Genomic DNA, 25,508 nt, shown 5'->3' with positions numbered 1-25,508 from the left:
AGCAAAGCGATTTGAGGACTGCCTTTCAATAAGTGACCCCTAATTTTGTTTTTGCTCAGACGCATCCCCTGCACACACTCAGCCTTCCCACTTCATCAATAATTCACATCCTCCCATTGATTCCAGTGGTCCAAGGCGCAATTGAAGAGGAAGTGTTGTAAATAAATAGCTTAGAATAGGAGCTTTGCTGGCAAAAAGATTGGGGTTTCAGTTATGGCTCCCTCTAGCCATGTAACCTTGGGTAACTTGACGTTTGCGTTGTCTGAAACTCTTCCAGTTGTAAGTGGAAGGAAACCCAACTCAAATGGCTTAAGCCAGTGGTTCTCAACCTTCCTAATGCCGCGACCCTTTAATACAGTTCCTCATGTTGTGGTGACCCCCAACCATAAAATTATTTTCGTTGCTACTTCATAACTGTAATTTTGCTACTGTTATGAATCATAATGTAAATATCTGACATGCAGGATGTATTTTCAGGGGTCGCAACCCACAGGTTGGGAACCGCTGGCTTAAGCTGAAATGGAATCACAGGCCCTCAAGAAATGCGAAGCCTGGAGATAGAGCTTGCTTCAGGGACCTGCTGCAGACTTTCGGACAGTGCCCCAGGCTCTGGTTTTTCTATCCTCATCACATATCCTCATTTCCTCTGATGTAAATCTGTTCCTAGGCAGGAGCCCCCCTCAGGGCAGGAAGGTGTTGTGGAAGCTCCAGACTCAGATTCTTAAAACTCTGAGTCCCAAAGAAGAGCCTGCCTTTTCCTAATAACTTGGACAAAAGCCCCAAAATTAGTTCTGATAAAGCCTGGTTGTCCAGTGACCTTAATTACTGTGCAGCTTCTTGGAATGTGGAGAAGAGGTCAATTCTGGATGGTCAAGAACCACCACATGCCTGCTCCAGAGAATTTGTGAAGATTGATATAGCCTAGTAAAGCACAAAATACTTAGGGCTGGGCATATAGTAACCACTAAACAAATGTTAGCTTGTATTAGTAATATTATTCTCATTAAGTTCATGCCTTCTAAAGTCTAACCCTTACTGACTTAAAATTTCAGGAGGAAAGCAAGACTGCAACCAGTCTTGCTTGAATTCAGTCTGTCCTGACAGAAAGATAACATCTTTGTGTTTTTTTCCCCAGGACACATTTGACATTAGGATTTTGATGGCTCGATCAGTCAAGTACACAGTGAACTTTATGGATGCAAAAGAGGCAGATCTCCACAGGTTTGTACCAATCAGAGACGCTGCAGATTTTTAAATCTCCTCTCTAGCTCTCCCATCCCTAAAACTGCAGTGCAGAGATTTGCTGCTCACACAGGGAAGAGATTTGAGGTATGAGTCACTCACAGGAATAATACATTAGCACTAGTTTCCCTTATTGCAGAATAAGGGTAAGGATTGTTTTAAGAATTGAATGAGAAAAATTAAACAGTATATCTCTACTTGTATAACCAGACACTATTTCGAGCCCTTAACATATGACTCATTTAATCCTCACAGCACCATGCAAATGGTACTATTGTTATGTCCATTTTACCAATGATAAATATGAGGCAGAGTGGAACAATCAATTGCATAAGGTCACAGAATGAATAAATGTCATGAGAGCTAGAACTTGAACCGTTCAGAGTCTGGGCTTTTTAACAATTCTCCCAGGTCAGTGCCCATAAGAATGACAAGAAGAGCTACAGTCTGAGCAGTGCTTACTACATGGTAGGTACTGTGCTAAATGTTTTGTAGGCACTGGCTCATTTTCAAAGAAGGCACTCAATCAGTGCTACTGTTTGCCCTCCTTCCCTCCACGTAAAGAGACTCTGCACTGAAGACTCATTTCTCAGATGGTGATATGAATCCTCTTGGGTGACCTTTCACTAGTATTTTGTTTTTTCCTTCCCGAGAAGATCAATATCTATGTGTTTCTTTTCTGGGTAAGAGATTTAAGACCCAGCCAGATTATAATTTGCTTGGACTCATGAGGAATCAAGGGTCAGACTCTGGAAAATGCAGCTGGCTGACTCAAACCATTGCCTACCTTGAGATCACAATGGACAAAAGGTGTCAGTCAGGATAGGCCAAAACATGCTGCAGTAACAAAAAAGAATCTTTAGTGGCTTGTAATATCCCAGGTGTCTTTCTCCCCTACACTGTTTATCCATCATGCACCAGCTTCAGCTCTGCACACCCCTCAGTCACTCCTCAGTCAGGCTGGTGCGGCAGCTGGTGTCTGCAACGATGCCAGTCCCTGAGAAAAAAGGAGGAATGTAGCAAAATATGCACTGGCAATAAAAGTTTGTGCCTGGAAACAACACAGTGCACTTCTATTCACATTTAATTGGTCAACATAAATCACGTGGCGGTGCCTGAACTCAAGTGAGTGGATAAATGCAATCCGACTGTATGCTTGGAGCAAGAGAACTGGCATGTGGGAACTACCAAAGTAACTACCGCAGGGCCAGACAAAATGATTCCGACTGGCTCCATTGGCTGCTCTGGGCTACCTCCTGAGCTCCAGGGAGGTTTTTGAAAACTCTGAGATATCATCTATCCATTTGGGCATTGATTCAACAAACGTTTATTGAGATCCTACTGTGTGCCAGGCACTGCACTGGTGCATGCCCAGGCAGGAGCTCATGATCCATTTAGAGCAGCGGTTCTCAACCTGTGAGTTGCGAGCCCTTTGGCGATAGAATGACCCTTTCACAGGGGTCGCCTAAGACCATCCTGCATATCAGATATTTACATTACAATTCATAACAGTAGCAACATTACAGTTATGAAGTAGCAACGAAAATAATTTTATGGTTGGGTCACAACATGAGGGACTGTATTTAAAGGGCCAGAAGGTTGAGAACCCCTGATTTAGAGGAATGCCAAAAATGGGAGGAAATAATTGTAATACGATACCAACAAATTCAATGTGACAAGTACAGTGGAAATCTCCAGGAATGCGCTGACACTGCAGGTGGAGGAAGTTAGGCCTTTGGGGGCAGCATACCTTCAAATAATATACAGCCCTCTTTGAAAGTTCCTAGAGCACTCACTAAAATAAGTCTCCTTGGAGGAATACAGCCCCGGCCATGGACCCGTAATACTGCTGTTCAAGAGTGAAATGCTTTAAAGTTTGCAAAACACTCTCATATGCATTGTTTTCCTCATTTGACATGCACAAGAACCTTGTGAGGAAAGTAGGAGATTTTGTTACCCGTCAACAAATGAAAAAACCGAGGTTCAGAGAATTGAAGTGACTTTGGAAGGTCCCACAGTAAAGCAGGTCCAGCATCTGGATGTTGTGGTATCATTTCCAATCTTCTTTCCATTCCCACTTATTCTGCATTTGGCATAAGCCGTGGCCACTTCTGCATGACTTCTGCTGTAGCCTGGTGGGAAGGGAAATTGCCTCCCTGAAAAGTAAATGAACTATGGCAATGACCTTTGGAGCTTGCAATCCACTTCATTTTTCAGAGGCCTGAGCAGCCTTTCCGTTTGAACAGCTGCGCAGGGGGACTGCCACAGCCCATGTTTTGGCTTCGTGAAGGATGGTTGTCACCTGTGTCCTGGGTCGTCCCCCTCTTCAGTAGTCAAACGCGGCCCCAGGTGCTGCACTCGCCCAGCAGCGCTCTGGGTCGTTGCAGCACAGTGGTGTGGTCCTCGCAGAATTTTGTCAAGAGCAACAATCTCAAATGTGCAGCGTCACCCCAGCATTAATCACACCGAGAGAATCTTGTTGCCAAAGCTCTTAAGAGAGAAGGAAAATATTCTGCGAGTGTTCCCACTCATCTCACAAGAGTATCCAGGATGTCTGTCAACAAGAAAATGTTTCTTCTTTCTCTTTTGTTTCCTTGCAGAGTAGAAATCCCCTTTGTGTTTCAGATGACACAGTCTGGCCTCATCCACGGCCTGGCGTTCTGGTTTGACGTGGCCTTTGTCGGATCTCTGTAGGTATCACCCCCTTCTTCACCTCCTCTCTCCCATGCTGTCCTCTACTGTTTCTAATCATACCTTTAAAATGTTTTAAAATCAATTTCAACTGCAACAATAGTGGTTTTTACGCATTCCCAGAAGATAAGCATTGATGTTAGTGTTACTTTCAGATTTTAGGGTGAACTGAAAATAAGACAGTTTTCGATAGTGTCATATCAACTCTGACTCAAAGAAGGGAGTGAGAGAGGGTCTGTGCTTTATCTACCCTCCTGCTTTTTTCCAGAATAGATGTGGAGGGGCAACCATCCCACCTGACTGAAGAATCTCTGTGTCTGGGGTAATACCTCGTGTCATTTTTTCTCCCCTTCACAGCCTTTGCTTTCACAGTCTAGGATCCCTTTTTAATGACCAGGCAGGCTGGTCGTGCTGATGCTAATTGCAACATTAGGTAACTTCTCCATCCTGCACTCCTTTCTCCCTACTGCAAAGGGTTGGAAGTTTCGGGCTTTAAAAGAAGATGAAAACCACCTACAAGTTGACTGTTAGGGCTTGGGGCTCCTTGTAAAGGCTTCGCCACTCCCACACCCCACATCTTTGCTCTCCTGACTTCCCGGCCCTCTTCCTGGGCTTGCTGCAGTGCTCCAGCCAGCAAAGAGATTTGCTTTGAGTCACATGACCAGACAAAAGGAAACCCTTCACAGTACCCCCTCCTCTGCCCCTTATCACACCATCCAGGCTTGTCTTTGCACCTGCTGAAAAAGAAGGGCCCATGGATCTGTGATAAAGTTTGGGGTTCGGGGAGAAGGGTTCCCTGGAAGCCTTGCCTGGGCTGGCAGAGAGAAAGAAAATGATGTGCAGGTCATTCCTACACCACATAAGCATGTCCATTCAAAGATTCCATACATTTTTCCCTAAGACTTTCCCCCAGTAAATATCCCAAGTAAATGAATCTGTTCCTGAGAAGGTAATGGCGATAAGCTTTAAGTGGCCTGCTTCCAGCGGGAAATTTCTTTGAAGTCAAAAGCGTTATCTTTAACAGCTATAGAACATTTGCATTCTACTTTGTAACGTAGCTAAGTATATTTTGATATAAAAGTGGTTTATACTACTTAGTAACTTATATAAAATTTGTCCCCCAAATCTTCAAGTCAAAATATACACTGAAAATTTACCCCGCGCTTAACATCACATACTCCCTATAAGCCAACATCACTGCCGGCTCCATGGCAAGTGGCCGCGGTGCTCAGAGCACAGCAAGATGTTCTCACTTCTTCATCTGAAATGAAGAACCTCAATTTAAACACTGCTTCGTGCGTGTGCGCATGTGCACACACACACACACACACACACACACAGGATATCTAAGCCAGAAGGGAGGTAGAGGTCATGCACTCCAGTAGGTTTCCTTTTTTTGGATTTTTACTAATTTTTAGAGAGAGACAGACAGACAAACAGACATTGATGTGAAAGAGAAACATCGATTGGCTGCCTCCTGAATGCCCCCTGCCAGGGATCGAGGCCTCAAACCAACCTGGGCACGTACCCTTACAGGGGACCTTTGGTGCACAGGATAATGCCCAACTAACCGAGCCATACTGGCTAGGGCTCCAGTACTTTTTCTGGCTTCCAGAATCTTCATCAAGACCCCTGAACAAGTTGGCATGAGTCATTAAGAGCCCAGACTCCAAACTTCTTCAATCAGTTCCCGATTTAACTCTGTTACTTTTTGAGTTTCTCATGAACTTTGATTCAGAAATATGTCAATGGATGGGAAGCCTGGCTCTCCACTTGCCCTCTGTGTGACATTAGGCAAGTCCTTTAACTGCTCTGGGCTTACTCCATAGGGTTGTTGTGTAGCTTTAATGGGCTAATATACATAAAGCTCCTGGGACAGTACACAGCACATAATAACTGCTCAATAAATTGAGCTATCATTATCTTAAAAGGGTTCCATGAGTCAAAAACGATGAAAATCATCTATCAACCTAAGTCCCCAATCCTATCCTATATAATAAAAGAGTAGTGTGCAAATTGTCCCCTCGACCTGAATTCTTCTGGGAGTTCAACCAGGGGACAGGCCGGCAGGGGGGAAGGGAGGGAGGCCCCGGCCAGCAACCGCTAGGGACCCTACCAGTGCACGAAATTCGTGCACTGGGCCTCTAGTCCATTAATATAGGCCTGAAAGATAATTGGCTTTCAACTCTTTTCTTGCCCTACAGGGTAACAGTTTGGCTGTCCACAGCCCCAACCGAGCCTCTGACCCACTGGTACCAGGTGCGGTGCCTTCTTCAGACTCCTCTCTTTGCCAAGGAAGGGGAAACCCTCTCAGGGAGAGTGCTGTTCATAGCCAATAAACGGTAAGCAGGAAAGTACAGCCCGGATCCCACTGCTGCCTGTGGGTGGGAGCAGGAAAAAGCTGGCAGGCCCCTGAGACTCCAGCACTGAGAAATAGCAACTTTCCAAAGGCCTGGCTGAATGTCACAGGGTACCCTCTGCCACAAAACTGGCAGGGCAGATGTCAACTGCACTGCGTGTGGCAAGGAAGAGCAGCTTCGGGTAACCAAGGGCCATGTTCTCCACCTGAACGTGGAGGAAAGAAGGAAACCCACCAACTCATGGGAACTCTTGCCAAAGGCTTGAATTACCAAGTGCCTTAAATCCCACGTCAGCTTCCTGGCCTCACTTAGACCTGTCCAGCCACTCAACCCAAATTTAATGCAATGAAACCAATCGGCATTGCAGGAGCGGTGTATGGTGTATTAGGCAGGACTGGCTGCTTCCTGCTGGTCATGGATTTCACAAGGTCTCTGCAGTAATTACTTGGATTGATCTCATTTTTAATATACTCTGTTTTCTTTTTGCCTTGGTGGAGCTTCTTCTGGGTGCATTAGAGGAGAGAGGAGTAGCAGACTGGGTCGAGGACTCTCCGGATATTAAGGGTACTCAGAGGTCATCTCATTGAACTGTCTTCCCTCCCTACCAACCCCCCTTCCTTGGCCCTGTGCTTGAGCAGTCCAGGAGCAGAGAACTCACCACCTCCCAAATCAACCCTTCCACTTTTAAAAGTCTTTATTTATTTATTAAAAAATATTTTTTATTGATTTCAGAGAGGAAGGGAGAGGGGGAGAGAGAAAGAAACATAAATAGTAAGAGAAAACCATTGATCAGCTGCCTCCTGCATGCCCCACACTGGGGATCGAGCCTGTAAGCCTGGCATGTGGCTGGACCAGGAATCGAACTGTGACCTCCTCGTTCATAGATTGATGCTCAACCACTGAGCCATACTGATGAGGCTCTTTATTTCTTTAATTACAAAAACCTAACATGCTCATATGTGAATTCAAAACTACAAAAGTGTCTCCAGCCCCCCTATGCTCCCACCATTTGCCCCACTCTCCAGATGTGACCTATTGTCTGTTTCCTTGGAGGTGGCTTTCTGTGCGTGTGCCAAGAAGTAACATCCTTGTGGGTTGGTTGTTGTTGTTTTATAAGGAGATTACACTAGCAATCTGAAACTTAAGATTTCCCTTAGTACTAAGTCCTAAATTTGTACAGATAGATTTGCTTTGTTCTTTTAATAGATGAATAATAGTCTGGGGCATGGATATACCAGAATGTTATTCTCCAATCCATGATTGATATTTAGCTTGCTTTCTTTCTTTGCTATTATGAAAAGATTTGCACTAAATATTCTTGAACATATAGCTTGCCCGTGAATATTTCTAAATGAGATGCCTAGAAATGAAAACGCTGGATTAACAAGTACGTACTTGTTACAGTCTGGCAAATTCTACCAGTTGCCGCTCACACCGGCAATGGCTAAGCCTGCTCATTTCTCCACATGTTTCCCTAGACTGAATGTTGTCATTCTCTATGGTTTTTGCTAATCTAATAGCCCCAAAAATAATTTTTTAAGTTGCATCTGGTTGTTTTGGTTTGCATTTATTGATAAGGTTAGGTAACTTTTCATACAGTCTTAGGCTATTGCTGTCTTAAACTTTAGATATCTCTAATTATTACAAAATTATTCTTACTGTTGATCCTATATCTTACTTCCTATAAATTCTACTAATTGATCTTAGTTATGTCTCTGAATTTTTATTATTAGCACCACGCTCTAACCAACTGAGCTAACCGGCCAGCGGTTCTGAATTTTTAGAAAATGGTCTATTCCAACCTTCTAATGGCAGTTGTTCAAATATTTGGAGCGTTTTATGAAATATCCTTTCCATCTCTATCTTCAAGCTAACATCCTCGACTCCTTCCTTCTATAAGAGTGACTTTGAAATAGTCTGAAATTCTAAGTCCACTCCTCTGGAAATACCCAGGTTATCATTGTCTGCTTTAAAATATTTCACTAAAACTAAATACAGGACAGCATATGTGTTCTGATGAGTGGTGGGTACAGAGTGACAGCAAACACTGCCATGTTGAGTACTGAACTAATAATAATGTGATTGAAGCTTAAATTAAGTCCAGGGGCTATTTTACTTGAGTGTTTAGTCAATTAAAACAAAAATTATTTTTATACGATCTAATTTTAGGTTATATTAGTTTTCAGCTGAGTTTTGTCAGCTTTGGTTCCATTTCATATATATATATTTTTTAATGATTTAAGAGAGGAAGGGAGAGGGAGAGAGAGATAGGAACATCCATGGTGAGAGATAATTATTGATCGGCTGCCTCCTGCATGGCCCCTGCAACTTAGGCATGTGTCCTTGGACAGAATTGAACCCAGGACCCTTCAGTCCACAGGCTGGTGCTCTATCCACCGAGCCAGACAGGCTAGAGCTCAATTCTTGTATTTATTCCACTCATGCATTTATCATGTTATTTTTAGTTCCTTACTAAAGCCAATGGATTATTTTATTTACTTTTAAAATTCTTTTGTGTGATTTTCAAATTTAATAGGCAAATTTTTATTCAAAAATTATTAAGCAGAAAGAGGCCAAGGATGTACTCTTTCTTCAAAATTTGAATAGCCTAGTCTACACCCTTTGAATTTGGTTATGGAAGTAGCTCAAATGCACCCACCTGGACTCAGGTCCAGCCCACATCCTCCATCCAGTCCAGAAAGAAAGATGACCTGACTTTTGTTGAATGTGATCTCAGGATAAGCTTAATCTCTGGCTTCACCCTCATGGCCAGTCCAATAACCCTGCCAAATAGGGAAATAAAGCTAATTGGATGATGTTCTTATTAGTTTTTAGTGAAACTTATTTTCCCTGCTTTTATAACTCACTGGTAACATTCTGTATGTTTTACACATCTTCATTTTCTCAATAGTACATCTCAAAGATATTTCCATATCAGTACTTTGAAATAGTTCCTTCTCTTGAGTTATTGCATTTCCATGTCATGATCTTCTTCCATAAAGGTTATTATTGCTTCCTACAGAGAGTGAGGGCTTAAATGTGGTTTTAAAAATTCATAAGAAATATTTTCTCACGTATTTTATTTGTCCCAAGACATCATTTACCTGATGTGTGTTTTATATCTGTTAGTAAATTTTGCTTGCTCTTTTTCTACTTGTTTTCTAATAATATCTTTGTATGAATGTTATGGTTGTTCATCATCCAATTAAAAGGACACTTCTGAACAGCAATTTACAAGAAAGAAGTTCCTGTGGTAGAGAAAGATGTGATTGTCTTCATGCTATCTGTCTTTCTCACTCACACTCTCGCATTCTGTGCTGCCACAGAGTCATTCTGCTTCCTGCAAAGATGGCTCCTCTGTGAGTCTTTAGATCGTTCCACATGTTTAGTTCTAAGAGCATTTCTGGCAAAGTCTTCTTACCCCAATTCCTGCAGAAGATATTACAAATAAGGAATCAAGCTTTTTCTTTTTGATTCTCAAGTTTTATTCAAGAACTCATACAAAATGTGTCAGATAAGTGAGTTTTAATCATCATCTTCCTCTTCTTCATCCTAGTTAATCTGGAAGTAATGCAGTCCATAACTCTCTTTGCTTTTAGCAACTATGTACAACCAGCCATGGAGATTATTCTTCTGCAAATATTTTTTGGTGAGATATTTCAAATACCTTTTGGAAATAGGCACCTCAGAAGTTACAGTGATCTTGCTCTTGCTTCTTTCCACCTTTATTCTCAGCTTTTTTCATTCACTTTGATTCTCTCCTGAAGAAACTGCTCAAAAAAGCAGCATCCATGATTCCATCTTCTACAGGATGGGTGCAGTCAAGGGTAAACTTCAGAACATGCTTCCTTTTTTTGACCCCCTTTGCCACAAGCTTTTTAAGGAGGAATTAAGCTTTTGCATTTCAGAAAATGCTCTTTGCTGTCAGGGAGTTTGTTATTGCAAGCATTTTCTGAGATGTGCTGTCCCTGAGCTCTCCTGCCCTTCTTTGCATTTCTGTATTTTTTGTTTTGTGTGGCTTACAACCAATTGCAGGTGCTTTTACAGGCCTTGCACATACGTTGGAGACAGCAGATTATATCTTTCTCCTGATTTTACAGAAAATGAAGTCTGCGGTTTACAGTATATTTCTCTTCTCCTTGCTTTTGGGTAGCTTCCAGGAGGAAAAGTGGGAAATGCTGATTTGTGCCATGTTCATCATGGAAGTTACCACTTTCTTCCAAAATCCTTATAAACCATCTGTTTAATGACCAGTTCTAAAAAAAAAAAAGTGCTCAGTAGCAGCTGCCAACATCTGCCTGGAGTTTTGGACTTGGCCTTTTCTGCTTTGTGCAAACCAGTATTAACAATCTTTTGCTTTCAAATATTTATGTTTCTAAGGTACCTTAGGGTATAATTAGGTAAGTAATTTTAAGTCATCTTATTCTTTCATTACTTCTTTTCTGACATATCTTGGGTTGCATTATCAATCATATTTTTCTACCCTTTTCTCCTTTGTTTCCCTAATAGTAAGAAGGAAGCAAACTATTTACCTTGCACACTTGCCTCATGACTCCCAGGGCTCCCACAGTTCTCTATCCCTTACTGTTGCACCACTGTTGCTTGCTGTTTTTGCCTATAAGTGAGCTTCCCCAAAAAGGGCCCGAGTCTTACTCTGTAGTGTATCCCTCTTCACTTATTACATTCCAGAGACTCTGCAATATTGTGGAGTAAACACCTGAATGAAGGACTCAGAAGCAGATGATCCCTTTCTTATTAAGAACTTAGTCCGGTGCTATTGAAAGGAAACCGTAAAATGTCCTGGGCATATACTACTTTGCAGGAGGAAGAAAGGAAGGAGGGTGGGAGGAAGTCCTTTATCTCACTAGACCAGTTGCTTTGTAGTGAATGAGGCCAGGTTTTGGGGTCTCATGTGTCTTGGTTCTGTCTAGTTTCTTTAGTACTAGCACCCCAGTTTCCTGACCTCATCATCTGTAATGTAGAATTTATAATAATTATCTCACTAGGCTTTCGCAAATACTGAAGGAGAGAAAATAGTAATTAACACATAGTAGGTCCACAGTATGTCTTAGCTGTATTCACTTCCTCTTTCCTTAGTCTCTTTCTTACTCTCATTGTATCTCATCAGATTTTTTGTTTTATAATTATTGTTTTTCTGGGTATTTCTACAGACTTCAGCGCTTTCTGGATGTCTGTGTTTTCACACTGTTTTCTCAGTAAGGTGCTATGTCTTTGTTCTGCCTTGGATAGGCTCTCCCCTCGCTTATTGTCAAATCATCTTCTAAACTCTGACCTCCTGGGAGAACTCCCTCTGCAACCACACAGGTGTGACAATGACTGGCCTTTTCTTCCCCCCAGCCCCCACCATTTGTGATTGTATTGTTAGCATTTTATTTTTGACAACCTGCCATCATTCTTGAGCTGTCACTCGTTTTATTGCTCTGGACAATAAAGTAGAACTTGTTTTTTATGAACTTTATGAAATTTATATCCCTAAAGTTTACAGATATGGTCTCCAACATTTTTTGATCATGTGGACCTATGAGTAAAAACACTTCATGTATGTGCTTCCCAAGTGTACTAATATTTCTCTTTTAATTATATATATGTTCTACGATAATAATAGAAAGCACCAACCTAAGCTGTCTATATAGATGGATATTATACTAATATACACATGCATGAACATGTCTCTATATACACACATATAGAAACTCATATAATGTATATATGATATACAAAACCAGGAATAAAAAGAATGAACTGAAAATTAAATGTAGGCTGATTGTTGGGTGTAACTCAGCCACCTATCCTGTGCCAGAATGTTCTGAAACATACTTTATGGGTTTGAGATCCCTGTGAAGGACTCTGTACCCAGGTTTGCCAGGGGATTTGGTTTGCAGATCGTTTGGTGAACTTTGTGATTTACAGAATTAAAAGAAATGCTGATCAAACTATTAAAGCTTTTGAAAGCTTCAAGTGCCCCTCTGAATGGTCTACCTTGGACTGCACCTAAGATAGCTGTGTATTTGGACAGCTGCATCGGAAGGAATTATTGTGCACCGTAAGGCACTGTAAAGTTGCAGTGTGTGCTGGTATAGTTTTAAGTGACATTTCTTTGTTCTATAATGTTACTGAGAATCTCCCAGCACATGATTAGTATTACTTGGTAATGTTAAACCACATGATTTAAGGTACAAACAGAATCTTACTTTTGCAGAACCTGAGAAACTGTGTGAACATGACCGATAGCTTAGCTCTTAGCTGATGATTAGAATCCTGCACCTACCCAGTAAATTCACTAGTGTTCAACATGTATTTGGTAAACAAATGCCTTAGTTTCCTAGGGTTGGTGGGACAAATTACTACAAACCAGTTGGCTTAAAACAACAGACATTTATTTTCTTACACTTCTGGAGCCTGGAAGTCTGCAATCAAAATGTCAGCAGGGCCATACTCCCTCTGGAGGCTTCGGGCAAGAAGGTTTTCTGTGATTTTCAGCTTCTGGTAGTGCCCGGCAACCCTTTCTGTTCCCTGTAGCGGCATCATTCCAGTCTCTGCCTGTCTGTACTTGGCCTTCTTTCCTGTATGTATCTTTATGTGTTCTCTCCTCCTCTTCTCCTTCTTCTTCTTTTTTTAAGATTTTCATTGATTCTTTGAGAGAGAGGAAGGAGAAGGAGAGAGAGAAAACAAAACATTGATGTGAGAGCAAACCATCGAATGGCTGTCTCCCTCTCATCCCCCACCAGGGATCCAGCCCACAACTCGGGTATGTGCCCTGAGTGGGAATCAAAGTGGCACCCCTTTGGTGCACCGGGCAAATGCAAACCAACTGAGCCACACTGGCCAGGGCTCTCCTCTCATGGGGACACCAGTCATTGTATTTGGGGCACATCCTACTCCAGTATGACCTCATTTAAACTTCATTACAGGTGCAAAGATCCTATTTCCAAATTAGACCGTATTTACAGGCAATTGGGGTTAGGATGTAAGCATATATTTTGACAGGACACAATTCAATTCACAGTAACAACTAACTGGAAAAATTAAAGATAACTGTCCAGTATTTTCTTCCCTACCCCGGCGTGTTGTTCTATATCCTCTCGGGGGCACACTCACGCCCCGTTGAAGAACACTGACCTAGACCCCATGCCTGGGGCTGCGGTGTTCGTTCTTTCCTTTATCAGTAACTCCACAAGTGACTTGGCCATTTCCCCCCACAGTTCCCACACCTTCTCCTCTCCATCCCATTCTTCTTTGATGGTCAGCCCTATGCTCTTGGCACCTTCTGTTTTCTCTAAGACGAAATTATCATGATACCACATTTTCCAGAAAAGACCTGTTCCACTTATGTTCCCAAGTTTTTAATTCTTGTGGAATATTACAAAAGAAATATTGGTATATAAAGTGATGATTTTTGTATTCAAACCTTGAACTAGTTATATCCCCACTTATGTCCCTTGCTCTGTCTCCATAAGATTTACTTATATATGTATTTTTAATCCTCACCTGAGGATATATTTTTATTGCTTTTGGAGAGAGAGGAAGGGAGGGAGGGAGGAGATAGAGAGAGGTCAGTGTGAGAGAGAAACATCGATTAGTTGCCTCCCATACACGCCCCGACCACCGATCAAATCCAAAACCTATATATCATGTGTTCTGACCCAGGATTTGAACTCACATCCTTTTAGTGTATGGGACAAGCTCCACCCAGCTGAGCCACCTAGCCAGAGCTGTCTTTGTAAGATTTAAAATGGCAAAGAACTAGGATATTTTATTTGTTTGTTTTTAATACACATTGCCAAATAATAGGTTCAGAAGAATTGATAATTATTTAAGGCCTTATTTAAGGATAGTTTTAGAAGATTATTCATTACTGGTTATTTAATTATCGCACATTAATTTTGGGGCTTACTCTTGGCCTCCTGGGTATCTTTGCACTGGCATGACACTATTCCTGGGATAGAAAAGTGCATTATTTTCCTAAAATTTTAGGTGAGGTCACATTTCCCTTGGTTAGTGAATCACTATCAAATCAGTGAACCTAAACATCCCCCTGCTCAATCCCTAACCACCACCACCATTCCCCCTCCTCCCCCCCCCCCCAACACACACACACTCATCGAAGGGTTTTGAGGACAAATCTCAGCTTTCACTGACCAGACTGAGCCATGGCATGCCGTGAGGTGACCTGAAGCTTTCTTTTTCTTCCGTTAGGGAAGGTGGGACTTAGATCCTGGGTAAGGAAGAAGAGTGGGCTGTGAAAAGCGACTATAAAGGACAATGTGACTGAAAAGGACTGTAACGGCTCATACCTGGTATTCTGAAAAGAGCCTTGCTAAAGACCCTACAGCAAACCTTTACTGACTGTTCTTCCCAACCACAACAGGAACATTCAGTTCTTAGTTGTGACGAATCTGACTCCCATGTGCATCCATAAGCATACACATTTGCACATACCTCAGAGTTCTATATTAGTTATTTCAAATATTGTTAAGGAGGTGTCTTTCATTTGGCAAAATGTATAGGTATGTCCCTCCCTGACTTTTTTTTTAGATATTTTACTGATTTGGGGTTTTTTTAGAGAGGGGAAAGGAGAGAAAGAGAGAGAAAAAAAGCACCAATTGGCTGCCTACTGCACGCCACCTACCGGCATCGAGGGGCATGTGCCCTGACCAGAATCTAACCAGCTAGTGCCCAAGATGACGCCCAACCAACTGGACCACACCAGCCAGGGCCCTCCCTGAGTTCTTCACCAGGCTGATCGCTCAGCCTTTCTGTGATTCCAGCAAGGGTGGCGCCTCTCCTAAGGAGCTCATTGTTCCAACGTCCGGTTCACCTCAAATCTGCCATCAAGTATCACAGTAGGGAACTAACTGTAGGCCTCCTGGCAGAAACATCTTAAAACAAAGAAGTGCTGAGTCAACTAGATAAATTGAAACAGGATCAAAGGACATAATTGATTTTTTTGCAAAAAAATGTATGGTTATATTTTCCTCTTATTTTTTTTTGGCCCCAATAAAATCTAAAAGTTGAGGTACTGGCCACACAGGATCTGACATTATATTTAAGCCTACTCACGTCACTATCGGCAATGACAAGGTGGGAGTGAGGATGGAAGAATTTATATCACTCACTAATATCTGGAATTGAAAAAGGAAACCTCGTAATTAAGGAAATTTTAATTAAATAATGAATAATATTTTAACCCCAAACATTTAAATATTAAGAATTGGAAAAGGTGTAATGAAATTAACACTGTCATACTTTGTCAGTGAGGAAGTAATTGAAGACATTCTAACATTCTAGGTATTGGGAACCTTAAATACATCTATGTGCTTTAGCCTGGTGAGTGTACATCTAGGAGTTTATTCCAAGCAAATAGTCATAGATAGGACACAGAGCTGTATTACAAGAATGTCCTGTGCAGCAGAATTTCTGTCATAAAACTGGATTTGTGTTACTATGAGTAATATCTGATTATAAAGATATAAATATTTAGCAATGGGGAATTATTAAATAAACTAGTAGCCCTGCGCACGAATCCGTGCGTGAGTAGCTCACTGCCACTTGCCTCAGCTGGCCCCCCCGCCCACTGCCATTGGTAGCTCTCTGACACTCTGTAGCACGCTGCCCCGCCCTCCTGTAGCTCTCCCTGCTGATAGCTCGCTGCCCCACCCTCCTGTAGGTCTCAGCTGCTTGAAGATCAGTCATGGCATTTATGGTGTCCCAGCTAATTTGCATATTCCTCTATTATTATATTAGATCATGCGATATCTACATTATGCTATTGAGAGACACATTTTTAAGAATTATAAAATAACCACTTGCTAATGTTAAGTAAAATAAGGAGGTGTGAAGGTCTTTTTAAGCATCTTTTAGGTAAAAATTTACATCTATAGATACATACAAGAAAAAACATAGAAGAGAATTGCTCTGTAATGTTAACTGAATTTTTGTCTAGCGGCATAATGGGTTATTTTTTTTTTTCTTATTTTTCTCATTTTTTTCCTACAGTGAATACTTAACACTTATAATCAGAAGAAATACATATATTCTTGGGGGAATGACTAATAAAAATCCTATAAGCAGGTCCCTTCAAGGTTAATCATCAAGAATATATCATATTACTTGTTTTTATCAGCCACTTCCTCTTATTATAATTGTATGCACCTTCATCTGAGCTCTCTTAAAATCAATCACATTTGTTAGCTGTTTTATGTGAGGTTGCTATTTTAATTTAGGCAATCCTTTCATGATTAAGATTGTATTGGTACAATGGTGACCCATAAAGTGTATCTGTTACTTAAAGTCATTTCTGTCATTGATGTTGCTAAAGCTATTTTTTTTTGTCAAAAAAATCACTTTGACCATTCAGAATACCATTACCTTTGTAATTTTTAGATCAAGAAATTATAACTATTAAAATCTTCTGACAAATAAAGACTTTAATTGCTACAACATTAGTAGCATCTAAATAAATACACTTGGACATGTATATATTAATACGTACACTTAAAACCCTCATGAAGTGGGTATGTGTAGAAGATGCTCTAAATGTATGTGAGTAGCTCACCAGCCTTGGTAGATGATAGGTGTGTATTTGTGTTTGCCATACAGACAGAGCTATGACATTCAGATCGTGGCACTGGTAAACCAGACGGGCTTCAGATCTGGGAACATCCTCGACTTAAAGAACCCTTTCTTCAGGTAAGAAATGTTTTCATCCATTTCACACCTATGCATACAAACTCTCAATTGACCGTATGACCAGGTAAAGAGGTTCAGAATACTTCCCTCTTCCCTAAGAGGAGAACAAGCCTCTACTCTTCCTCTCCGAGGAGACTTTGTTCCTGATACCGAGTTGAATATGTTATGTGGCATTAAACAAAATCCAATATTTAGCAATCTGGCCCTAAAACAGAGAGCCCTGGAGAGCTCCGCAAAGTGAATGCTTGTTCAGCTGAGCTGCAACGAGCTGTGTGACCTCAAGCAAGGTCACTCTTCTTCTGGCATTTGCTTTTCTCGTCTGCAGAGTTTAAGGGTGACCCCCTGTGACCTTCATCCGCTGAGGGATGATTTTTATGTAGTAGCATTCCAATTACAGCTTACACATGAGTCCATTTAAAGTATATTTTTGAGACTTTTTCTGAGGTCATGTAAGCCAGGACATACTTCTCTAGATGTGCAGAGTTTGTCCGACACAAAGAACTTGCCACAATGAGACAGCTACAGCACATGTTTCTGGGAAAACTCCCTATCTCTACAACTATTCAGTATGAGGTCATTAGAAATCCACACATGAAATCAACCACACAAATAAAACCACTGGACATGGTTACTCTTTACTTCCTTATTAAAAGGAGACGTGTCTCGTATATTATAATGTCTCCCTAAGACTTTTATTCAAGGCATTATGTCTCTATAGCACTGAAAAGCTTAAAGAGAAGAGGGAACTCAGGAAACCAAACAAGAATTCTTTGGCAGAGATGGGAAAATCAAATTTTGACCTTGAGGCAGGGGAGGGGGAAAAACAGGCAAAGCTAAAGTTTTGTGTGGGGTGTGCCAGTTGTTACACATGGTATGATTTCTGAAATCCATCGCCAATTAAGTATGTGAATCTCATCTTTAATTCTGAGGCCAGGGCGGAGTCCTCGCTCCCATCCCTCATTTACATACTCCTGCCATGTAAAGGGAAGGACACGGGTTTTGGCCGGAGAGAGCAGACTAGTACCACTTAACTTGCCTAGGCCTCAGTTTTCTCATCTATAAGATGGGATAAACAACACAAACCTCACTTGAGAGACTGCAAGAATTCCCATCCCATGTCCCAGTCATTAGTGCTCAATAAATGTGAGTTTCCTCCTTTCTTCCTCCCTTTCCTTCCTTCCCTCTGCTCTCCAACTCTCTCAATAAGGTAAATGGGAATGATTTGTAGTTCGTTCCACATAGAATCATTTCGATTTTGGAAAAGAAAATAGGTGTCTGGAGGGTTTTAGAAAGCTCACCTTTTGAATGCAGGAGCCATATAAACTCGACTCCCAGTTCTACTTCATGTTACAAGAACAAGGCTTTTACCATAAAACCACCTAGAGAAGGCTTTGTGCTTGGCTTTGGCCAGCACCTGCTTTGTATGAAGGCAGAAACGCTGTGGCCGCAGGGCAAAGTGAGAGCTTGTTAAAGATGCCCGACGGCCATGCCCTGCCAGAACAGATGGACTGCTGAGTGCAGGGCAGGTGCCTTTCTTTCCCCCCTTTTCTCTCTCTCAGCAGCAAGTCTGACGGACATATTTAATTAAGCAGATGAGGATGCTTAAAAATGTGACTCCCCTGTAAAAGATAAACAGAGTCATATCAACCTGATTTCACGACTTAATATAAAGCTACCGTAATCAAGGAAGTGCAGTTCAGACTGGAGAAAGGATGATATGTAGACAGATGGATGGAACAGAGGTCACAAATAGACCAAACATCTATATTGATCGATTCTCAACAAAGTTGAAAAGGCAGTTCAATAGCGTCTTTCAGAATTGGTGCTGGAATGACTGGATATCTGTGTGCAATGAAAAGTGAGCTTTCATCCATATTTCACACCATCTATAAAAATTAGCTCAAAAAAGATGAGAGATTAAAATGTAAAACCTAAAAAGATATATAATACTTTTAGGAAGAAAACATAAAAGAAAATCTTTGTGACCTTGGGTTAAATGAACATTTCTTAAATATGGGACCAGAAACACAATTCATAAATAGAAAAAAAAAATTGATACATTGTACTTTATCAAAATTACAACTTGTGATCTTTTAAAGGCATATTATAGTAGAATGAAAAAAAAAACAAGTCACAAATTGGGTGAAAATATTTGGAAATCACATATTTGGAAAAAGCTAGTATCCAGAATATAAAAAGAATTAGTGATATAAGACTCTCAAAAAAGCCCAATAATACAAAAACAATTTTTCAGAAGGCAAAAGATTTGATCAGACACTTTATCAAAAAGATATAATAGCAAATTACATGAGAAGGTGCTCAACATCATTAGTCATTAGGGAAGTGAAAGTTAAAACCATAATGACATACCACAGCACACCTAGCAGAATGGCTAAAGTAAAAGTCCTGACGATTTTTGACAAGTGCTGGTGAAGGTGGAGAGCTGGCAGGATTCACATTCATTGCCAGTAGAAATGCAATATGGTACCACCATAGCAGAAAGCATTTTGACAGTTTCTTATATAGTTAAATGTTCACTTACCATATGACCCAGCAATCCCACTCCTAGGTATTTATACAAAGGAAATGAAAACTACATTTAAGTGTTTTTTGCGGCTTTATTTGTAATTATTAAAATATAGGAATGACTAGAATGTATCTCAGCTGGAGAATGAATAAACAAAATGTGGTCCATCCAAAAAATGGAATAATTTTCTAAAAAAAGGAATGATACATGTAATAATACAGATGAGTCTCAAAAATATTATGCTGAATAAAAGAAGCCATACTCAAAAGGCCGCAGATTATATGATTCCATTCATTTGACATTCTGGAAAATGCAATACTGTTGATTCAGAAAACAGATCAAAGCTAGGTTTGGGAGAAGCATTACTATAAAGAGGAACAGGTCATTTTTCACAATGATGGCATTTTTCTATATCTTGATCGTAGTGGTGGCAGTATATGGTCACACGCATTTGTCAAAACTCAGAGAACTATACACCAAAAAGGGTAAATTTTAATAAAAGGTTAACATCAATGGTGGGAGGGCAGGCTAAATAGCCATCTCAGATTGTGATTAAAGAAAAATTGAATTTATTTAAGGAAGAAGACGCAGGAGATGGGGATATCCAAAGAGAAGGGCTACACAGCACTGAGCTAAAGGGTATTGGGTCCATGATAGACTTGAGACAATGAAACGAGGCAGGACACAGAAGAAGCAACTGGAAAGTCTAGGCTGGGCTGCTTTGGCTCACTGAGAACTCAGAGAAAAGGGGACCTTGGAGACAGGTTCAGGGGTTAGACCAGGATGAGCTGCCGCTGCCATTGCTCCCCTGGTTGCAAGTCTCCTGGAGTCCCTTAGAGGTGGGGGATATGTGCCTGTGGGAGAAGAGTACACACTGGGTCCTTGTCCGGAGCCTATTTGTCTCTCTCTTGCAGGTGGAAATCTTAGGGGAGGTCTCAGGGAAGGGTTTTAATCGAATATTCATCCGTTTCCCGGTGTGCTCTTTCAGGGTCATGGGCTCCACTGATGGGTTGGAGCCAGAGCAGGGGGTCACTAGTCAATGTAGCTGGTCCTGCGGCAGCTACACATCACTTGTCTGGTTTTGATGCTTCTCTGGGCCTGGAGCTGAAATACACCTGAGGCCTGGCCTCTAATGTTATCATTAAGAAGGAAAAGGTCAGGGGTCTAAACTGCCTGACCAGCGATATGAAAGATCAGGGGTCCAAACCGCAAGGCCAGTGACATGCTTAGAGGAGGACAGGTTACTCCAAGGACAAGGTTCTTGTTTTCCCGGTTTTGCCCCTTGCTAGGCATCTGGGGGTCTCTGCCCTGGTGAGTTTCTGTACCTGGCCTATCATCCTTGCTCTGCTCATGTTTAACATTTACTAGATGTAAAGAACCTTTTCAATTACATAAAAACTTACCCAAAAAAGAACTACATAAAGGGATCGCAGAAACAAACAGAATGACATGCTAGACAGCGGCAAGGCCAGAGATGGGAGGTGGAGTTATTTACATTGAGTGGTCTGGGCGGCCTCTCCAAAGAGGGGTTAACTGGTAGAGACTCAAATGTCGGAAAGGAACCCTCATGGGCAGATGCACAAGCAGAGCCTTCAGGAAGAGGACAGTGAGGGCAAAGTTAGCCTATTGAGTAGCAAGAAGAGAGAGAAGTTGGTGCTTATTAGGCTTTGCTATCTTTATATATATATATATAAAGTGTCCGTCCAAGAGGCAGATGCTCAACGCAGGAGCTGCCCAGCTGCAGTGACTTGGCAGTGGCGGTTCTCGGGTGATGCAGCCCGGAACCAGAGAGGAGGGAGCCCGATTCCTCCTTCAGCCCTGAGTTATGTTGTTGCTGGGGCACTGTCGGCCCCGAGTCTGGTTTATTGCACACTTTTGTTTGTGTTCCACACCCTGTACGACAGCTGCGTTGCAGAGTGCCCTCTCGGTGCACTCCGGGACCCCTCAGGGGATGTTGGAGGGCCCGTATAGGCCCGATCCCCGCAGGCCAGGCTGAGGGGCCCACCTGCAGAGGGACCCTGCTCACTCGACAGACACCCTTCTAGCTGTGGTGACGCCAGCGCGATGCCCCGGGTGTGGCTGGCAGGGGAGGGACCACAGGAGGTTGGCTCCAGGGCATGTCTGGCCCTTCTCACCCATCCCGCCCCACTGGACACCTTCTAATTAATTTCCTTTCAGTGTGCACGACTCTGTGCACCGGGTCACTAGTAAACCTATAAAAAGAAAAAGTTCTTTCAGTGAATAAAAATCCAGATCATCCTCTCAGATCTGAATTTAGGCTATGCATAATCAAACCTACTAAATATAGTGGGTAAATATAGATCTAAGACTGCCCATAAAATCTCCGGGGAAGGGCACAGGAATAGGAAGAGGGGAGGAGGAGGGAGGGAGGAGGAGGGAAGGAGCAGACATGAACACGTGGCTCGTCTATGGCTTTGGATCTTGCTAGGACTTCATTACTTTTGGTGTCATGGAATCACCTTCTCTGTTTTAGGTTTGCTTAGAAGATCAATAAGTAAAATGAAGGCCTGAGAAGTCCCTCAACATTCAAGTTCATGTCTCCTGTTTCAAACATGCATTCTGAATTTTACAAGTATATTAGCTTTATTTATTTAAAGTTGTTTGTTTGTTTTTTCTAACTCTAAACTGTGCATCCTAATTTTGTTGACAAGTCTATTTCTTGTGGCTTCTTAGACTGGCTCTTTATCGCTTTTTGCATGTAGTTGAAAAACAATTTTTTTAAAAATTTTTGGTTTCTGTTTATTTTTACTTTAGTAAAGCCATAAGCATTGCTTCAAGTTCTGATGTATTTAAAAAAGACAGTTAACAAAACCCTACCTCATGTTTATATGTATGCATATGTACAACATGACATAGACCATGTTAGAAGGGATCTTCTATTTGCAATTTTAATCTATTTTTGCAAATATCTGCAACAAACCAATAGCTAGTTCCTAGTTCAACAGTGTGTTAAAGATTTTTTGCCTATTCATGTAATGGAATAATTCGATGTCAGGAATGTTCTTCATTGGCAATATTTGATGACTCTGTACATAGTTAAGAAAATGCAGATGGAACCTTTGTCAGTCCTCTTAGGTCTACAATAAAGAGTACAGTGTGACATACCAGTGGGAACTCTCCTTTACTTTAAGACATTTGTTATATGTCACACGTCAAATGGTGATGAAAGATAATCTTTCCAAAGAGCAAGTTTTCCCCAGGCCCCCAGAAAACCCTTATAAAAATGGATGTCACATCAGCAGGATAATCTAATGAAGCCCAACAGGCAACCTGCTCACTCTGTCAGGGGAAGCGGAACAAACAGCAACCACAGATTCTCATCAGTCAATCACTCACCCACAGCATTCAGCTTTCCACACTGGTGCTTCCCCTCATTCTGGCCACTCCGTTTGAAACACCAAGCTATCCATTCCAACAGGCTGTCCATTCCAACAGGCTGACTCACATCACTGCAAGGCTCCGTTCCAATACACCCTCACCAGCATGCCCTGCTGACCACCGTCCACACTCACACATCTCACCTTTGACGGATCTCCTATCCCTCCCCTTATCTAATCCTTTCTTGCAACATTTTATCACTTCATACCCTAAACAACCCATATCTTTCTCTTCTTTGAACTAAATTTGTTGTGGGTTGGATCCGAGTCCAATTCATTTTTTAATGTTCCTCAGGACCTAGGAGCCCGCCTCAGGCATCAAAGGTGTTCAATCAATGTATATTGATTAAATAAATAAATGTATCCTGAAGTTCAGAGTAATTGGAATTATGGAATCAGGTCTGATAATGTTCTAATTGTCTTTCAAGCATGGTAGGCAGAAACTATGTAAGCCCTGGATTGCAGAAACACAATTTGGCTATTGCCACTGTCTCCACCCACACCCAGTGCAGACATTCATAATCAATCCCCACAGTCATTCCTGCCCAGCCATGACTTGGCCTCACAGTCCTCCTTAGTCTGATGCCATAAGAGGCCATTATCAGTCTGTAGAAGTAGTCATAAGAGATGAAACCTATGACTTTTAAGGACTCAAAAAATTGGTATTCTTTCCCAATCTTTGAGCAATTCCAAAGATCTGTAATATTTATGGATTTGTAATTTGCCCCATGACGTGGGTGATTGAGGAGAGGTTACTAGTAAGAGTAAAGCTGGGCCGAGCTCTAGAAACAGTGTTGGATCATCTATCCCGTCTTGGAGGAAAGGGATTAGGGTCGGCTTCTTCAACTAGCTCCTCCAAGCTTTCCCCAAACTCACACAGGTAACATTATTTTTAAATCCAAGGCCAGGAGCGAAGAATTAACAGTTTTTTTCATCGCATGCCAAAATCTGGGGACAGGCCAAGGCCCCTGGGATTGTCCATTAGGGGTCATCCCTCAGCCCACCTCACAATGGTGCGGGGTTCCCCTCCTAGGAGTGGATGCCCAGGTTCGAACCTCTAAATAGAAGAAACCCCAGCCTCCAGACAAAGACTTTAAAATTTTTTTTATTCTGATTAGCCAATTTAAATAAACAAGTAATAAAAGATCCTGATCTAACCAACAACAACAACAAAAAGTGAAGCACAGGTTTAATACCCATATATGTACACAGTGGGTGTCGGGGAGTAAATATCTGACAATCACTCAGAGGATGTATACTTAAAACTTGTTTTTCCTCCTCTTCACCTTATTTTTGGAAGTTTGTATGTGCTTAGTAGATGTTGCTAAAAATGGTATAAAGTATGTAGGGTAGAATTTATTTTAGTGGAGGAATTTAGTAACTTATTCTAATTCTATATCTATAGTATTATTAAGAATCAAAGGGACTGTGTTTTATGGGGCAATCATATTACCATGGTGTTTTCAAATTTGAAAGTGACCTCAAAGCAAGTCCCCTGAGAAGATGATGAAGATTATATTCTGCATTTAGGAAAATCTTGGGAATCTCAGTTTTCATGAAACCATCCCGCCACGATGAAGATAAGTGGCAGTGACAGTAGCAGCACGTTGGACAGGAGCTGATGTCAGGGTCTGCTCTGTGGTTGCCTGCTTCCCAGGATACCAGGCTGAGGAGCAACAGGACATACACCAGGAAGGTTCTCGGAGGTTCAGCTGTGCCTCTGACTGTGGTCACACAAGACCCCGGCTGAGAATACTTAAACACAGAGAGTTATGATGTCACGTAACAAAAAGTCGAGCGGCAGAGTAGACTCTAGGATTGACGACTCAGCGGCTCTGTGGTTTCATCGAAGACTGAAGTCCTTCTCTCCTTTTCTCTGCCATCTCCATCATAGCCCAGACCCCCACATGGGTGCAAGGCCACCATAGAAATTACAAGAATCTCATCCAGACACACCAATGTCCAGAGTTATAAAAACAGACTATCATTTCTGGTATCTCCTCTTAAAAAATGATGATGATGATGATGATGATGATGATGAAGAACACTTACATAACACTTATTGTGTGCCAGGCACCGTTCTAACTGCTTTACAAATACAGTAAGTCCTCACTCAACATTTTTGATAGGCTCTTGGAACTGCAACAAAACGACATCCAAGGAAACCAATTTACCAAAGGCTAGTTGACATAAATAAGAATTAAGCTCTTACAACAGCATCTCATCAATGTTACAATAAAATGACACTAAACGAAAGGATGTTATTTGAGGACCTGTGATATTAACCAATTTTTATTCTTTCAACAATCCTATTAGGTATGTATTGTTATTAACCTCATTGAACAGATGAGGAAAATTGGGGTAAGAAGGGTAAGTACCTGTCCTAATGGCACAGAGCTAACAAGTAGTGGAGCTGGGAATTTAAACCAGACAGTCCACTCCAGAGTCTGTGCCCTTAGCCACACAGCTGTCTCTACTGTAAGAAAGTCTTGCCTTCATGCTTCATTGGCCAGAACTGAGTCACATCCCCACCTCTAAACTAATCTCTGACAAGAGACAAGAGATTGTCACAAAGACGCT

At 41.6% G+C, this 25,508-nt stretch overlaps 1 protein-coding gene and 1 pseudogene across 2 annotated transcripts in view; one reads left to right on the top strand and one right to left on the bottom strand.

Annotated features, from left to right (window-relative positions):
• Positions 1-23,196, top strand: part of LOC118667497 (histone-arginine methyltransferase CARM1-like) — a 230,494-nt gene extending 207,298 nt beyond the window's left edge. The window contains exons 9-13 of one of the 2 annotated variants that reach the window (XM_036330973.1): positions 1,136-1,221; positions 3,843-3,932; positions 6,138-6,275; positions 16,914-17,003; positions 22,025-23,196. In XM_036330973.1, the coding sequence (XP_036186866.1) occupies positions 1,136-1,221; positions 3,843-3,932; positions 6,138-6,275; positions 16,914-17,003; positions 22,025-22,034 (414 nt within the window). In that variant the 3' untranslated portion in view covers positions 22,035-23,196. Of the gene's footprint in view, positions 1-1,135; positions 1,222-3,842; positions 3,933-6,137; positions 6,276-16,913; positions 17,008-22,024 lie in introns of those variants that run through there. The other variant, XM_036330974.1, reaches the window with a different exon arrangement.
• Positions 9,819-12,839, bottom strand: LOC118667664 (annotated as a pseudogene).
• Positions 23,197-25,508: the final 2,312 nt, after the last annotated feature.

This window comes from Myotis myotis, unplaced genomic scaffold (genome assembly GCF_014108235.1).
Source record: "Myotis myotis isolate mMyoMyo1 unplaced genomic scaffold, mMyoMyo1.p scaffold_m19_p_12, whole genome shotgun sequence".
NCBI classification, from domain to species: domain Eukaryota; kingdom Metazoa; phylum Chordata; class Mammalia; order Chiroptera; family Vespertilionidae; genus Myotis; species Myotis myotis.
Note: the sequence above shows the minus strand (reverse complement) of the source record. Positions and strands in the feature narration are given on the sequence as shown.